General features: G+C 44.6%; 1 protein-coding gene across 2 annotated transcripts; it reads right to left on the bottom strand.

Moving 5' to 3' along the window:
* Positions 1-244: 244 nt before the first annotated feature.
* On the bottom strand, positions 245-11,676 carry LOC110503917 (transcriptional adapter 2-alpha). 2 transcript variants are annotated; one of them, XM_036961672.1, is made up of 15 exons: positions 11,523-11,676; positions 10,267-10,373; positions 10,066-10,125; positions 9,829-9,920; positions 9,483-9,640; positions 8,344-8,432; positions 7,949-8,021; positions 7,748-7,811; positions 5,654-5,697; positions 2,826-2,936; positions 2,605-2,676; positions 2,194-2,326; positions 1,729-1,766; positions 1,278-1,357; positions 245-827 (listed from the first exon to the last, which is right to left on the bottom strand). In XM_036961672.1, exons 1-15 carry the CDS (start codon positions 11,545-11,547, stop codon positions 642-644), a joined length of 1,332 nt encoding a protein of 443 aa, XP_036817567.1. In that variant the 5' UTR covers positions 11,548-11,676; the 3' UTR covers positions 245-641. The 2 variants fall into 2 exon arrangements, with proteins under 2 accessions (XP_036817567.1, XP_036817568.1); XM_036961673.1 differs by lacking the exon at positions 245-827 and having other exon boundaries at positions 1,278-1,384.
* Positions 11,677-17,392: the final 5,716 nt, after the last annotated feature.

The following is a 17,392-nucleotide window of genomic DNA, read 5'->3' as shown; positions in this document are numbered from 1 at the left end:
TGTGCTGACGTTGCTTCCAGAGGCATTTTGGAACTTGGTAGTGAGTGTTACAACTGAGGACAGACGATGCTTAAGCGCTATTCGCTTCAGCACGCGCCGGTCTTGTGAGCTTATGTGGCCTACCACTTCGCGGCTGAGCCGTTGTTGCTCCTAGACGCTTCCACTTCACAATAACAGCACTTACAGTTAACTGGGAAAGCTCTAGCAGGGCAGAAATTTGCCAAACTGACTTAAGTCACTGAGCTCTTCAGTAAGGCTTTCTACTGCCAATGTTTTCCTATGGAGATTGCATGGCTGTGTGCTCTATTTTAAACACCTGTCAGTAACAGGTGTGGCTGAAATAGCAGAATCAACTAATTTTAAGGGGTGTCCACATACTTCTGTAAATATAGTGTACAATTCATTGTGTTTCTTTCAAAGGAAGGGCATTGAAACGTAGTTCTCACAGCACATGACAGCATCATTTCACCAAGACAACATGAGAATAAAACGTATCAGTTAGGGTCCAGTCCAGCCATGACCTCTGCTGGAACAGTTCTGACTCTGGATGCGTCCCAAATAGCACCCCGCTCTGGTCAAAAGTAGTGCACTATTTAGGGAATCGGGTTCCATTTATGACACAACCTTGGTCTTAGGCTGGTCTAGGCCTTGTTGATGTAGCCCTCCTTGATCAGGAAGTCGTAGATCTTGCGTGTCTTGTTGACATCAATCTTGATGAGTGCCCGGGCCTGTGCCAGCCGTAGACCACCCTGCCGCCTGCACTCGTTCAGCAGGGCCTGCTTGTACTCCAGGTAGGCACCTGGCACCAGACGCACCACCTGGCACAGCTGCAGCCAGCCACAGGAGAGAGAGAGAGAGAGAGAGAGAGCGAGAAAGAGACACGCCATTTTACTTCAACAAAATGCCAGTCGTGACTGCATCCCAAATACCACTGTATTCCCCATAGAGCAGCGCTCTCCAAGCCGTTTTCTGCAGAGGTGCTGTCCTGTAGGTTTTCGCTACAACACCGGATTCTGATAATTAGCTTGTTGATAAGCTGAATCAGGTTAGTTACAACTGGGGTTGGAGCAAAAACCTGCAGGAGGACAGCTCTCCAGGAACAGAGTTGGAGCCCTGCTATAGAGTATACTACTTTTTACCAGGGCCTACGAGGAATAGGGTACCATTTAGGACACACACTCTGTTTAGCCCTTCATTTCATGCCCTGGTGGTGCTGAGAGCCTTACATCCATAGAGATCCTAGAATTCATTTGTAATGGAATGGATTCTGTGTGTACCTCTTTCTCCCTGTCGTTGAGCTTCTCTGTCCCTGGCAGGCCAGTCAGGTTGAGAGGAGGGGCGCTTCTCCTGCCTGTTGCTGTGGAACAATAACACTATAACAGATCTAAAAAAAAAAAATTAAGAAAAGACTATTCTCTTATTGTTATAAATGACAAACTGATGGGTTTACAAAATCAGTTTTGTGAGGAAAATAAAGACAAATATTTATGACAGGCAAATTAGTATAAATATAGCTGTGTAGAAATGACTGAGTACATAGATGTGTCCTACTTGTGCACTGGAGGTCACTGAATGACAACGGAAACAGACAAATAAGCATAACAGTCCTGTACGTTGACTGGATTTCTGGAGGAGCATCTCTGAGAATACATTCATGTGACTGCACCTGGGACCATGATAAGAAGAGAGGTAGCGGGGGAAGGAGAGGGAAAGGAAGAGAGTCCTTACCTGATGTGGTGATGACAACAGGAGTGATACCAGCATCACTGTGGAAAGAGAAGTGTCACTACAGGCACACACTTCACTCTCCGGGATCGTTGTCCACAGAGAGAATTAATCACTAGCAGTTGTTTTTTTTCTCCTTCCATAAAGAATAATTATCAGAACACCCAAGAGCTGTGCTTAGGATAAACAACAAAATGACAAGAACAGCTCTACATACAAACAATCAACAATCAAGCACTGCTTGTTGCAGTTAGAGCCAAGCACACAGTAATAAACTGCAGAAGTGGGTGGTATCTCAGTTACAGCCAGGCACTAATACCCCTGATTCAAATAGTCAACTAATCATCAAGCCATTGATTAGTAGAATCAGGTGGGCTAGTGTTGGACTTAAACATGAACGTACAACCACATGGTCCAGAGGAATGGATTGTGAAACACTGGACAAAAGGGTAAGCGGACGGGCCTCACATGGCAGCCTGTTTGCTGAGCCACTGCTGGCAGGCCCGTCCGTCCTGAATGTACTGCAGCACATCAACTAGCATGGTCCTCTTCCTCCGCTCATCCTCCCGCACGTGCTTCACACGCTCATACACCTTGGCACCTGCAGGGGGACACAGAGGAGGGAGGGGGTTACTGGTGCAGTCAGCCCTGGGTCCTGGCTGACACAAGGAAGTCACTAATGAGGCTCTGCCTCTGTCCCAAATTTAACCCTTTTCCTACAAAATGCACTATTTTTGACCAGCGCTGTATGGGCTCTGGTCAAAAGTAATGCACTAAATAGGGAATAGGGTGCCATTTCGGACACAGATTCTGAGGGGGACTGTCTGGCAGTAGGGGGGGGGGGGGGGGGACAGGGTTATATGGGTAGACTGGACTCACTGCAGAAAGACTGGATGCCTGCTCTCCTGTACTCCTGCAGCCTGCCAATCTCTCTCCTCAGCTCAAACTCCACTGAAAGACAAGGATGACATGAGATCAGAAAGGCCTGTCCACTCACCTCACCGGTCTATACTGCAGACAGGGACAGACAGGCAGAGACAGACAGACAGGTGTGAACATCAAATGACTACTGTGTGTGCACATTAGAATGTCATACTCACATGCATGACTCTCTATGAACTTGTCGTGTTCGATAGGGCCCACCACCCTGGCGAAACGTCTCATAGCATCATACAGATCCTGTACCTCCTTAGGGTAGCGATGCTCCAGGACTGGAAGATAAAAACACAATGGTCGCGAGACGTAGCTGTAATTGTAGAGCAGGACTGCCCAACCCTCTTCCTGGAGATCTACCGTCCGGTAGGTTCAGTCTAACACTACATAAGTAGATAAGTAGAATGAGGTGGTAAATTAGAGTTGGACTGTAAACCCAGTAGATCTCCAGGAAGAGGGTATGACAGCAGTGATCTGTATCACATTCAATCTTGGTAGATTAGAGGATTTTGAGGAACACCAGAGGAGAACATGTCCAGACATTGCACATTGAGTGACCCCCTTGCATCACTGAGATAACCTGCTGTGGCCATGAACGGTTTAAAAGCTCCCCCGATGGGCATTTGAACATAACAAGATTCAACAACTGGAGACAAACTCAACAAGTTCCACAGACACATGACCAACATGGAAATGGAATGTGTCCCTGAACAAGGGGGGAGAGGGTCAAAATCAAAAGTAACAGTCAGTATCTGGTGTGGCCACCAGCTGCATTAAATCTCCTAATGGACTGCACCAGATTTGCCAGTTCTTGCTGTGAGACGTTACCCCACTCTTCCACAAAGGCACCTGCAAGTTTCCGGACATTTCTGTGGGGGGGGGGGGGGGGGGGTAAAAATCCCTGGTAAAAAAATCACGCACAGAACGAGCAGTGTCACTGGTGGCATTGTCATGCTGGAGGGTCATGTCAGGATGAGCCTGAGGAAGGGTACCACATGAGGGAGGAGGATGTCTTCCCTGTAACACACAGCGTTGAGATTGCCTGCAATGACAACAAGCTCAGTCCAATGATGCTATTACACACCGCCCCAGACCATGACGGACCTTCCACCTCTAAATCGATCCCGCTCCAAAGTACAGGCCTTGGTGTAACGCTCATTCCTTCGACGATAAACGCAAATCCGACCATCACCCCAGGTAAGCCAAAACCACAACTCGTCAGTGAAGAGCACTTTTTGCCAGTCCTGTCTGGTCCAGCGACGGTGGGTTTGTGCCCATAGGCGACATTGTTGCCAGTGATGTCTGGTGAGGACCTGTCTTACAACAGGTCTACAAGCCCTCAGTCCAGCCTCTCGAACAGTCTGAGCACTGATGGAGGGATTGTGCGTTCCCGGTGTAACTCGGGCAGTTGTTGCCATCCTGTACCTGTCCCGCAGGTGTGACGTTCGGATGTATCGTTCCTGTGCAGGAGTTACACGTGGTCTGCCACTGCGAGGACAATCAGCTGTCCATCCGGTCTCCCTGTATCACTGTCTTAAGCATCTCACAAGACAGACTGAGATTTTCCTTACCACATCTGCAGTCCTCATGCCTCCTTAAAGCATGCCTAAGGCACGTTCACACAGATGAGCAGGGACACTGGGCATCTTTCTTTTGGTGTTTTTCAGAGTCAGTAGAAAGGCCTCTTTAGTGTCCTAAGTTTTCATAACTGTGACCTTAATTGCCATCTGTAAGCTGTTAGTGTCTTAACGACCACTCCACAGGTGCATGTTCCTTAATTGTTTATGGTTCATTGAACAAGCATGGGAAACAGTGTTTAAACCCTTTAAAACAAAGATCTGTGAAGTTATTTGGATTTTTACAAATTATCTTTGAAAGACAGGGTCCTGAAAAAGGGACATTTCTTTTTTTGCTGAGACATAGATATATATATTTATTGAGTGGACTCTCGTGGCTTTGCAGACATGGTGATTTCTATATTATATATTCTGTACACAGTGAATGTGGGGTAGTATGACAGCAGCTCAAGGCTGGCACAGCTTTGTCTATCTGCAAGCTGGCAGCAAGAGTTCCTCATTGATTTAGTGGCTGTACAGTGATGAGAACGTGTCTGACATGCACACACAGGTAGAGTCAATGTCCTGCGGAGTCAAATATTTGAAACACTCCATAACAGGAATGGGCTGGATTGGTGGTCCTGAGGTACTGAGTGAGACGGTTTGTTCAAACTGCCTGGAGCAACAGCATGATCAGCCTAGGCACGACACTGTGAGCCTCCCAGGCTTGGACACGGCTTCCATTACCGTATGACTAACACACACACACACTTTGACAGTCTCCATGACAACCACGCTGCAGCTCTACCGCAACTCTGGGTTCTCTTTTGTCTTGAAAGACTAACGAGATAGGAGGAGAGATGGGGAGGAGGGCCGTAGTGACTGGAGACTGGTAAATAAAACATAAGGGTGTCCTTTTCCACCCCTAAAACTACAGCCAATTTCCCAGAGCATCACCTGGAGATAACACTGCACTGGCCAGTAATGGAAAAAGAGGAACCGATTGTATAAATCTAGTCAGGGAGTCTCTTGCAGTCCCATCTGCCATGAATAAAAAGCGGGACACAAAAATGTATTATATTACCAAGCTAGATGAAAAACTGCCCATGGAGAGGGGATCAATAAGAGCTCACAAATCTCCAATACAGTTGGTCATTAGACCTGCAGTGTTCATTTCATAGGCATCTATTCATAGTGGAGCAATAATTATGCTGCGGCATGCTCTGGCACGCGTCGCACTGGGCTATTCTCAGCTTCCAGCGTAAATAAAAGCACAGGCAGTGCCTTCAGGGTCCCTCGGGTTACTGTTGATCATTATTGCAACAGTTGTTTACATACAACCATGGATACATAATGCATACTCAGTCTGGGTGTTATAGTAACGCCTGGTCTCCTGGTTGTTCTGCAGCCCAGTTCTAATCTGTTAGGAGAGCACTTACTCTGGAACTTCCTCAGGTTGATCAGTCCATGGTCCCTGATGATCCTGTAAGACAACAAAGTCAAAAATATGGACACGTCCATTGGTGAATACCAGCCAATTCTCAGGCCGGTAGAGAGAGTGAAAACAGCAGAGGGTTTAGACTGACATTTATTGAATGAGTGATGGTACCTTATATCTGCTAAACCTGAACCACATACACTACATGACCAAAGTATGTGGCCACCTGCTCGATAACCATCTCATTCCAAAATCATGGGCATTCATATGGATTTGGTCCACCCCCTTTGCAGCTAAAAACAGACTCCACTCTTCTGGGAAGGTTTTCCACTAGCTGTTGAAACATTGGCCGAAAGGTAGCAAATCCCCGCAGCACAAGAGCATTTGTGCACGGGGGCATTGTCATGCCGACACAAGGGCCTTCCCCAAACTGTTGCTACCAAGTTGGAAGCATAGAATAGTCTAGAATGTCATTGTATGCTGTAGTGTTAAGATTTCCCTTCACTGGAACTAAGGGGCCTTGCCCAAACCATGAAAACAGCCCCAAACCATTATTCTTCCTCCACCAAAAATTTTAGTTGGCTTTATGCACTTGGACAGGTAGCATTCTCCCGGCATCCGCCAAACACATATTCGTCTGTCGGACTGCCAGATGGTGAAGTGGGATTCATCACTCAGCATTGCGCATGGTGAACTTAGGCTTGTGTGCAGCTGGAAACGCATTTCATGAAGCTCCTGAGTCCCGACAGTTCTTGTGCAGAGGTTGCTTCCAGAGGCAGTTTGGAACTCGTTAGTGAGTGTGGCAACCAAGAACAGACGATTTTTAAGCACTACGCGATTCAGCAATCAACAGTCGTGTTCTGTGAGCTTGTGTGCCCTACCACTTCGCAGCTGAGCCTTTGTTGCTCCTAGACGGTCAACTGTGTTATTGTGAAGTGGAAACGAGGCAGCTCTAGCAGGGCAGAAATTTGACGAACTGACTTGTCAGTGACACATTGAAAGTCACTGAGCTCTTCAGTAAGGCCATTCTACTGCCAATGTTTGTCTATGGAGATTTTATTTTTACACCTTTATTTAACTAGGCAAGTCAGTTAAGAACAAATTCTTATTTTCAATGACGGCCTAGGAACAGTGGGTTAACAGTCCAACGCTCTAACCACTAGGCTACCCTGCTGCCCTACATGGCTGTGTGCTCAATTTTATACACCTGTCAGCAACAGGTGGCTGAAATAGCCAAAACCACAAATTTAAAAAGGGGTGTCCACATACTTTTGTATATATAGTATAGCTTGAAGGTATGGTTGTGAGAACAGCTTTGCAACAAGTAGGCTTCCTATGCTGTGAAACAGGACCTGACAGTGGGGCTTACTGAGTTTGAACTATGTGGCCTGCAAGTCAAGAGTCACTGCTTTGGGCCTCTGCCATGTCACCAGCTCGGGGTGGGGGTCATTGGGCAGACTAGCAGTGTTACATCCCAAATGGCCCCCTAGTCCCTACATAGTGCACTATTTTGATGGGCCCTGGTCAAAAGTAGTGCACTATGTAGGGAATAGGGGGTCATTTGAGATGAGACAAACATGCACGGTCCTGGGAGCTCTGGCCAGCTAACATACAATACACACCCCACATGCCATACCACAGAGTTAGGGGAGTAGCAACTCATTATGTTTGATTTAGTGATGGATGTATTACCACATGAATGGACTGACCACCATGGCCAAGACCAGTACTGACACACACTGAAGGGGGCTGAGGACGGAGTTTGACAATTCATGAACGTCTCAAATCTAAAAATAAAAAATAAGTGACCAGGTCAAAGAACACTCAAATTTGACAGTTGTGTAATGTTTAAGCCTTTCAGAATTCATAGCAACCGATGATTCTGAACCAGTGCTTATGGTAATAGGCTAGTGTCAGTAGACTTGTGTTACTTGTGTAGGTATCACATTTCCAATTTTGGAAAGCAATTAAATGTTCTTGTGGAAACATCTGCAGTGTTATAGGCATATGATGAAGGGCAAAGATTCAAAGATATTTGAGGCCATCTAGTGGCTGAATAAGCCCCTTACAACAGAGTTAAAACATTTCAACTTACTTCTTTCTTCTACCCCTCTCCTTTAACCTTGAATGGTATATGTCAACAACAGCAATCTTCAACGCTAGATTGAACCAGAAACATATGTCAGACAAAGCAATGAGGATATTTTGTACAATAAACATACACTTCCAATCTCTATTGAAAGCAGGGTTGGACTTCACTTTCAATTCAAATACAATTATAGCACTATCAACACACCATGTAGTAGGTCTGAGTCATCATCCACAAAATCAATGTCTTTCAGATCCCACTCAGCATAGTTGTCAAATTCCTAGACAGGATGACAAATAACAGGAGGGGACCACAGAAGGACAAGGAGATGAGTAAGAGTTCAATAGGACTGCAGAGAGATGGCCCTCTGGAGAACTAATATCTTCACTCATGCATACATTAGCAGGGTGGCAAGGGTTGTCTTGGTTATCGTTAAGTAGTTACTATGATTCTAATTATAATGTGCCAGGAGTATGAGGACATGCTCATTATGACATGGGGAAATGTTTTTAGCAGAAGAAGAGAAAGTGATTGTCTGACTATGGCTTCTGAGATTAGAACAACTAAAGGCATGGATGCTTTAAGACCCTAGTTCCCCTCACCTCCATGAAGTCTGCTCTGGCAGGCATGTATCCAGCCATGTCTCGAGACAACAGAGAGTCAAAGGTGGGCCTGGGGGGATCGTCAGTGGCTGGGAGGAAAACCAAAATAGTACTTATACCTAGTGCTCTGAAATGGCCCTCATGATAAACATGTTACTACTGTGTAAGAAAGCAAGCATAAATGAGGAACGATGTAGTTGCATATCAGATAAATCACAAAAGCCATGTATTCCTCCCTGCCTTTATCAGCTGGAAATCATACACAAAAGTCTAATTAAGCAATAAGGCCCGAGGAGGTGTGGTATATGGCCAATATACCACAGCTAAGGGCTGTTCTTATGCACAACACAACACGGAGTGCCTGGACACAGCCCTTAGCCGTGGTATATTGGCCATATATCCCAAACCCCCATGGTGCCTCATTGCTATTATAAACTGGTTATCAACGTAATTACAGCAGTAAATATACATGTTTTGTCATACGGTCTGATATAAAACAGCTGTCAACCAATCAGCATACAGGGCTCGAACCACCCAGTTTACAATTTCTTTTGAAGCATAGCCTAAATTGTATTTGTTGTATGGCTTCAGAATTCTATAATAACTTGTAAGACAAAAACTCTCCTTATTACTATGGAGGGAGAAATCCAGAGGAGTAGGTGTGTTCCGGCACAGCCAGAAGAGGACTGGCCATCCCACATATGCTCTCTCTAATTCTCTCTCTCGGAGGACCTGAGCCTTAGGACCATGCCCCAGGAATACCTGACATGATGACTCCTTGCTGTCCCCAGTCCACCTGACTGTGCTGCTGCTCCAGTTTCAACTATTCTGCCTTATTATTCGACCATGCTGGTCATTTATGAACATTTGAACATCTTGACCATGTTTTGTTATAATCTCCACCCGGCACAGCCAGAAGAGGACTGGCCACCCCACATAGCCTGGTTCCTCTCTAGGTTTCTTCCTAGGTTTTGGCCTTTCTAGGGAGTTTTGCTAGCCACTGTGCTTCTACACCTGCATTGCTTGCTGTTTGGGGTTTTAGGCTGGGTTTCTGTACAGCACTTTGAGATATCAGCTGATGTACGAAGGGCTATATAAATACATTTGATTTTGATTTGATTTGTTGTTTGTATACTGACGTTTGAAGGGAATGGCTGTGACTGCAGTACGAGCCTCCTCTATCTGTCTGAGATTGAGCAGGGTGGAGGAGAACAAGGGGTTGTTGATGAAGTTCTTCATGTAGTGGGCCTCACACTCCTCCTTGCTTTTGGTGCGCATCTGATATGCTACATCCTGCCTGTGCAGAGTCAAATAGAAAAGTGACAGTTATGATTTTGAAATCAATTTGAACATGTTTATATTGGCAGACAGTACACGAGAGTGCTGCTACGAAACAAGTTAGACTGCAAATGGCCCCTCGTCTGCAAGTTTGTAATATATGACGAGAGAGCGATTGTGTGTGTGTGTGTGTGTGTGTATACTAACCAGTTCCCAAAGCCACAGTCCATAACTGCTTCCAGTACGGCCATCTCTTCCTGTGCTGTCCAGCCAGGTTCCAGCACAGGGAAGTCTGACGTCTGTGTGAGGGGGAGGCATGGTATTGAGCATGGTCACTATTGTTTAGCCAGAATTTTGGTAAATAATGGATAACTTAAGAGTCAATATTATAATAATATGCATTACTCAGAATGGATGACAGCACAATTAACACGAATATCTTACCATTATTTCATACTTGTGATCACTCTCATGTTTCTTGAACTCAAACCCTCTGGTAAAACACTGAAACAGAATGTGTGTGTGTGTGTGTGGGGGGGGGGGGGGGGGGGGGGGGGAGGTATAGTGTCAGTAGAGTTATCTAGTTAGGCAAAATGTATTAACAGTTTTATGCGCATGCCAGAGGATGCAATGTGCCCCCCTCACCTGGAGACATAGAAGGAAAGGTGAGGGTCCACACTCAGCACATTTTATGTAGGGTTCCACCAGGTTAGATGAGCAACCTCGACATGGGGGCTTGTCAGAAGGGTCATCTGAAAATAAGTCAGAGTAATGTCCAAAACTGGCCAATTCTACTGGTAACCATATGCAGACATTAGCTACTAGAAATATTCTGTTAAAATCTGTATTATTGGTCAGATTTAAAGCAAGCATCACAGGTTTAGCAGTAGCTAACGTTGGCTAACAGAAGGTGCATTCAGTAGTCAGACCCCTTGACTTTTTCCACATTGTTACGTTACAGCATCATTCTAAAATTTATTAAATTGTCCCTCCCTCCCTCCAATCTACACACAATATAGCATATCGACAAAGCACAAACAGGTCTAGAATTTTTTGCAAATGTACTAACAATAAACTGAAATATCACATTTACAAGTATTCAGACCCTTTACTCAGTTGAAGCACCTTTAGCAGCCTCAAATATTTTTGGGTATGACGCTACAAGCTTGGCACACCTGAATTTGGGGAGTTTCTCCCATTATTCTGCAGATCCTCTCAAGCGCTGTCAAGGTTTAAGGTGGCGCGTCGCTGCACAGCAATTTTCGACCTCACCGCTTGGTTTTTGCCCTGACATGCATTGTCAACGGTGGGACCTTATATAGACAGGTGTGTTCCTTTCCAAATCTATTTAATTTACCACAGGTGGACTCCAATCAAGCTGTAGCAACATCTCAATGATGATCAATTTCGACAGGATGCACTAGAGCTCAATTTCGAGTTTATATACATTTGCAAACATTTCTAAAAACCTGTTTTCACTTTGTCATTGTGGAGTATTGTGTGTTGATTGATGAAGGAAAACAATTACATTTTAGAATAAGGCTGTAACGTAACAAAATATGGGAAAAGTCAAGGGGTCTGAATACACTGTAACTAGCAAGCTAGCGTAGGCCCTTCAAGTCGGAAGCTAGCTGACAATTATGTAGCTAACAGAGATGCATTGGTTAGCTAGCTACAGTAGCTGGTTGAATCGATTAGCTACCCGAAGGCAAATACATAGTTAGCTAAAATGGATAATTGTTAGCTAGCTGGGCTATCCTTCTATCTAGCTGTATGTAGCTAACGTTGCGTTAGTGCGACGAGCTGAGCAGATAGTTAGATGGAAAACGATATCTCGTGCAAACTCGTTTTCAGCCGTGTTTGTGCGCTGTTTCTATCTGTGCAATTTAGCCAACACTTACTTCCAAAACATGCCAAGCGGTCCATAAGGTCAACCAATCAGCTGAAGCCCGAATATGTTGTTTGTTGCCAATGTATTTCTTCGCGTTCGATTCAGCGTGTCTGAAAAGGCAGCATTTGCGCAACTTTGTTGATTCTCTGGCTGGATGAATGCAATGCATTCGCGCAAACGCTGCACCGTTCATGCTCAAAAGTAAAGCATTTTTAAGGTTAACTAATCTATCGGAAAACACCGATTATCTGCAACCAGAGTTGGACCACCAAAGCTAAATTGGTGTTTTTTATGATTTTGAGTGGAACATGAAAATACCATCCCATTGAGAGAATGCCAAGATTGTGCAAAGCTCTCATCAAAGCAAAGGGTGGTTACTTTGAAGAATCTCGAATAGAAAATATATATTTTGATTTGTTTAACACTTTTTTAGTTTACTGAATGATTCCATATGTGTTATTTCATAGTTTTGATGTCTTCACTATTATTCTACAATGTAGAAAATAGTCAAACTTTTGACTGGTACTATATATATATATATATATATATGTGTGTGTATATACATGTTTTTCTTCTAACTCTACCACCCCTCCCCTAATTGGAGTAAACTAATGAACAACACATTTTTTGCAGTATTACTTTAGTGCCTTGTTGTAAGCAGGATACATGTTTTTGGGATATTTTTAGTCTGTACAGGCTTCCTTTTCACTCTGTCATTTAGGTTAGTATTGTGGAGTAACTAAAATGTCAGTTTTCTCCTATCACAGCCATTAAACTCTAACTGTTTTAAAGTCACCATTGGCCTCATAGAAAAATCCCTGAACATTTTCCCTCCTCTCCAGCAACTGAGTTAGGAAGGACGACTATACCTTTGTAGTGATTGGGTGTATTGATACACACTCCAAAGTGATATAACTTCACCATGCTGAAAGGGATATTCAATGTCTGCTTTTTACATTTTTATCCAATTACCAACAGGTGCCCTTCTTTGTGAGGCATTGTAAAACATCTCTGGTCTTTGTGGTTAAATCTGTGTTTGAAATTCACTGCTTGACTGAGGGACCTTACAGATAATTGTGTGTGAGGTGAGGTAGCCATTAACATTCTTTTTTTAACTCTATTATTGCACACAGAGTGAGCCCATGCATCTTATTATGTGACTTGTTAAGTTTTACTCCTGAACTTATTTAAGCTTGCAATGACAAATGGGTTGAGTACTTATTGACACAAGTTAGCATTGTTTATTAATTTGTCTAAATAAAAATAAAAACAATTCCACTTTGACATTGTGGTATTGTGTGTTCTCCAGTGACAAAACAAATCTTTATTTAATCAATTTTAAATTCTGGCTCTAACACAACAAAATATGGAAAAAGTCAAGGGGTGTGAATACTTTCTGAAGGCACTATAGATAGGCGTACATACAGCTAGGCTCTTTTAGAATCTGAGAGTGAAATACTTACACTCATCTCTATCATCTAGGCTCAGCATTCCCGAACAGTCCCATTACAAGTCAGAATGTTGAACAAACATAATTTCAACCTACATTACCTGTTGTCTGCTGATTTTGTCCCTATTTCGGGGGGTAATCTGATGCAAAATATCCGCAAGGAAGTGTTATAAACCCGACCTTCAGTACTGTTGAGGACAACTCGATCGAAAAATTAAGGTAGAGACTGTATAATAGAAAAATCTTTAATCAAGCAGCTGCGAGGGAGATCTATCTCTGATTTCACAGGTAAGAACTCAAACTCTAAATGGTAAAGAGTGAAACAGTGGTAAGATCCGTCAGCTCATTCATGTTTACTTCTGTGGTCATGACCATCTGGTGGGGAAGATTTACTGCTGTTTCACACAATCTCCTCACCAGGGTCGTAATGCATGAGAACAGGCAGAATGATAGCATAAGGACTCCAACCAGGGCTAGGAGACATTGCAACACAAGAGTTCTAATGTTCCTCAGGCTACTTTTCACCCGTGCAAACAGATGCTGACCTCTCTCGTTATCTTGCTTGTTTACAGTATATACCTCCTGTCTGATAGTGGCAACTTACTCAGCAACACCAATAGATAAGTCTGGAATGTAAGTACAACATTCGTCACCCACCACTGCACAAACCCCTCAGCTGCTAGGAGAATATCCAAAGACAATCTATTTTGTAAGACCATGTTAGGTATAGCCACAAGTTCAGCAGTTAATTCTTCAAAAGCAGTAGCAGTAGCATTACGTATTCTTTCTACTTCATTTCCTAGTTCTATAATGGAATCAAGCACAGTTGTCATGCCATTTTGGGAATTAATGCATAGAAAAAAACATTACAATGGTCTTCCTATACAAGTGGGAGAAAAGGTGATTTGGGGGTACTGGGGTAGCACACATAGCAGGAACAACATAGGCAGCATAGCATGATCCTGACCAGTTTGTAGGCAGATAATAGTATAGGCTTTCCCCCCAAACACATGCATAGATCCACTGACTGAGGAAGTAGGTTTAGCATACACACTGACATTCTTAATTTTATAATGTATTCCCATCGACATGTTAGGGTGGAATGTTTCATTTCTCAACAATATGTGTACGGTTATGTTATTGTAGAATGAAAGGTTATACTTACAATAACTTTCCCCCAACTGGAGACCGATTCCATATGCTTTATAACACAAATAACCTGGGGGAGAGTAGGCCAGGGTGATGGGTTGCTTAGGCAGAGAGGTGGCATTATTAAAATAAAATCACCTTATCCTCCACCCAATCAAGCTCTCCGTCTCTAAGGTTACCTGCTTTGGTCTGCATCAATATTTAGTAAGCACAGAGAGGTATAGCTAGTAATGGCATAGTCTCTGCACTGTCTGGTAACAAACCCAACAATCTGATTCATTCTGTAGTACAGAGACATTACTAGCTAACTATAAGAAAGTGGTAAGGGTAAGCAGAGTGCCTCTACTGGGTTGTAGGAGGTCCCAGGGTAAGCAGAGTGCCTCTACTGGGTTGTAGGAGGTCCCAGGGTAAGCAGAGTGCCCCTACTGGGTTGTAGGAGGTCCCAGGGTAAGCAGAGTGCCCCTACTGGGTTGTAGGAGGTCCCAGGGTAAGCATAGTGCCTCTACTGGGTTATAGGAGGTCCCAGGGTAAGCATAGTGCCTCTACTGGGTTATAGGAGGTCCCAGGGTAAGCAGAGTGCCTCTACTGGGGTGTAGGAGTAACAGGAGTAACATCTTCTGGCTCTGCTACCTGCTTACAGTGGGAGGCGTGGATCCAGGTGTCTTTCCCTAAGCACTTTACCACCGTTGGGCTTGTGAGGGAGATTTGTTGTGGTCCCTTCCACCTGGGTTTTGAAGGTTCTTTACCTCTGCCGTGCCTCCTCACCATAACCCAATCTCAGGGCTGGAGATCGTGATGGGGACAGTCGTCTGGGGAGGTTTGGGCAGCAGAGACCTGTGAGTGAATAGCTTGAGTACAGTTAGTCAGAGTTATACTGTACATCATCATAGTGTCATCCAACAGATGCAGATCTGGGACTGCAGCTGGTGGCGATGCTGGGGTCCTCATGGGACAGGCCATGAGTACCTCATGTGGACCAAGTCCAGTTTTCCTGACTGGGGTGGAACGCATTGAAAACAAGGCTATGGGTAGTGTATCCACCCAGGTAGTCCTGGTTGAGCACATGTTTTTGCCAGTTTATTTTTCCGAACGCCATTGTAGTGTTCTACAAGTCCAGAATTTTCCAGTTGAAACGGTACATGCAAATTTCTCTTAACTTGCATCATGTCTGTAATAATGGGGTGGTAAGTCAGAAGCACGTGCAGGTGAAACGTTTTAAAACAATTAAACCAAGAACACGACACTAACATAAGGCACTACGCCGATACACAAGAACAATACCAACTGGTGAGTAAACATGGGAGAGTGACATGCAAAGGGGAGGAATATGATGAAGGTAATGGAGTCCAGGTGTGCGTAATGATGAATCTCAGGACCGGTGGTTAGAACTCTGGCGACGTCATAACCCGGGGGGGAGGAGCAGGAGCAGACGTGACAATGTCACACAGTTCATTTATCTTTGAGTTGAAATGTGTCCCCTTATCGCTATCTAGACTTTGTGGTATACTGAATCGTGGAACAATATGTAGCAGGCATTAAGCCACAGTCTTTGCTTCCTTATTTAATGTGGGGAAGGCTTCAAGCCACACTGATTCATGCATCCAAGGTAAGTGTCGGTTAAATAAAAATAAACAAATAACATTTCAATTACAACCCTTGATAACTAAAAAGGGAATACTTTTATATAATACGGGAATTCAAGGAATAGTCAAATAGACTAGACAGGTTTCCCTCAGTCGGGACAGCGGTCCCTCGCTCTCTCCTTCTCACAATTAGAACTACTGATCAATTATAAACTTCATAATTCTCAGTGTTTACATAATACATTTAAATTTCAACCAATGTCCCTGATCTTTCTAGCAAGGGTGAACAGATCAGAAAGTCAGAACAGAGGTCATTCAAAACCTGTTCTTTGAGTCTGTTCTTTAACTTTTCTTTCCCTTTACTTCAGACTCCTTATTGTAAAACATTTCAAAGATTCTCTACACCAGGTATTGGGTTTTTCAGTACGTTTCTCATCAGGAGAACTTACATGTTTTCATCCAAAATTCAGACAGATACTTTAAGGTACATCCTTTTTAACCTGTGAAGAACCTACTAAAACAAAGTAGAAACACTCACACAAACCAGACAGTTTTAACACCACTAACAAATATTTATTTGTATAGACGGGTGGTGTGTGTGTATGCAGATATGTGTTTGGTAAAACATTGTGCAAGAACAAACAAATGGCCAGGCCTTACGTAATTTGGAGCTCCCTTAACAGCCGGATACAGGTACCTTTATAGTAATGCAGAGTCTCATAGAATTCATTACTACTATGGCTAGATGTGTCACGGCCGTCCTCCTCTTCATCTGAAGAGGAGAGGCGAGATGGATCTGAGGACCAATACGCAGCGTGGTAAGTGTCCATGGTGAATCTTTAATAAAGAAAGACTGAACACTATACAAAAGAATAACAAAAACAATAAACCAAATACGACCGTGAAGCTACAAAATGAGACCTGTGCTGACACAAGCCACTAACATAGACAATCACCCACAAACAAACAGTGCAACCCAGGCTACCTAAGTATGATTCTCAATCAGAGACAACTAATGACACCTGCCTCTGATTGAGAACCATACTAGGCCGAAAACATAGAAATGCCCCAAAACATAGAAAAACAAACAGACTGCCCACCCAACTCACGCCCTGACCATACTAAATAAATACAAAACAACGGAAATAAAGGCCAGAACGTGACAGTACCACCCCCCCCCCCCCCCCCCCCCCCCAAAGGTGCGGACTCCGGCCGCAAAACCTTGACCTATAGGGGAGGGTCTGGGTGGGCGTCTGTCCGCTCTGGCGCAGGACGCGGACTCCACTTCATCATTGTCTTAGTCCGCTTTATTGTCCGCCTCCGTGGCTTCCTCACCATGGCCACCCTACTCAATGACCCCACTGGACAGAGGGGCAGCTCGGGGCAGAGGGGCTCCGGCAGCGGCGCCGGACAGGCGGGAGGCTCCGGGGCAGCGGCGCCGGACAGGCGGGAGGCTCCATCAGCGGCGCCGGACAGGCGGGAGGCTCCATCAGCGGCGCCGGACAGACAGGACCACCTGCAGGGAGGAGACAGAGAGACAGCCTGGTGCGTGGGGCTGCCACAGGAACCACCAGGCTGGGGAGACCTTCAGGAGGCTTGGGGTTAGGAGGAGGCACCTGAAGGACCGGGCTGTGGGGGAGCACTGGAGCTCAACCTTGGCACCACTTCCCCAGGCTGGATAACCACTCTAGCCCGGAC

Source organism: Oncorhynchus mykiss, chromosome 24, assembly GCF_013265735.2.
Source record: "Oncorhynchus mykiss isolate Arlee chromosome 24, USDA_OmykA_1.1, whole genome shotgun sequence".
Taxonomy (NCBI): domain Eukaryota; kingdom Metazoa; phylum Chordata; class Actinopteri; order Salmoniformes; family Salmonidae; genus Oncorhynchus; species Oncorhynchus mykiss.
This window is presented reverse-complemented; position numbering and strand designations above follow the sequence as displayed.

Excerpts from the sequence above, each read along its gene's own strand:
- LOC110503917 (XM_036961672.1), bottom strand. The coding sequence starts at position 11,547 with ATGGACCGCTTGGCATGTTTTGGAA. Across the intron at positions 9,921-10,065 it reads ATCACAAGTATGAAATAATG|ACGTCAGACTTCCCTGTGCT; the intron begins GTAAGATATTCG and ends CCCCTCACACAG. Across the intron at positions 5,698-7,747 it reads GAGAGGGGTAGAAGAAAGAA|GATCATCAGGGACCATGGAC; the intron begins GTAAGTTGAAAT and ends GTTGTCTTACAG.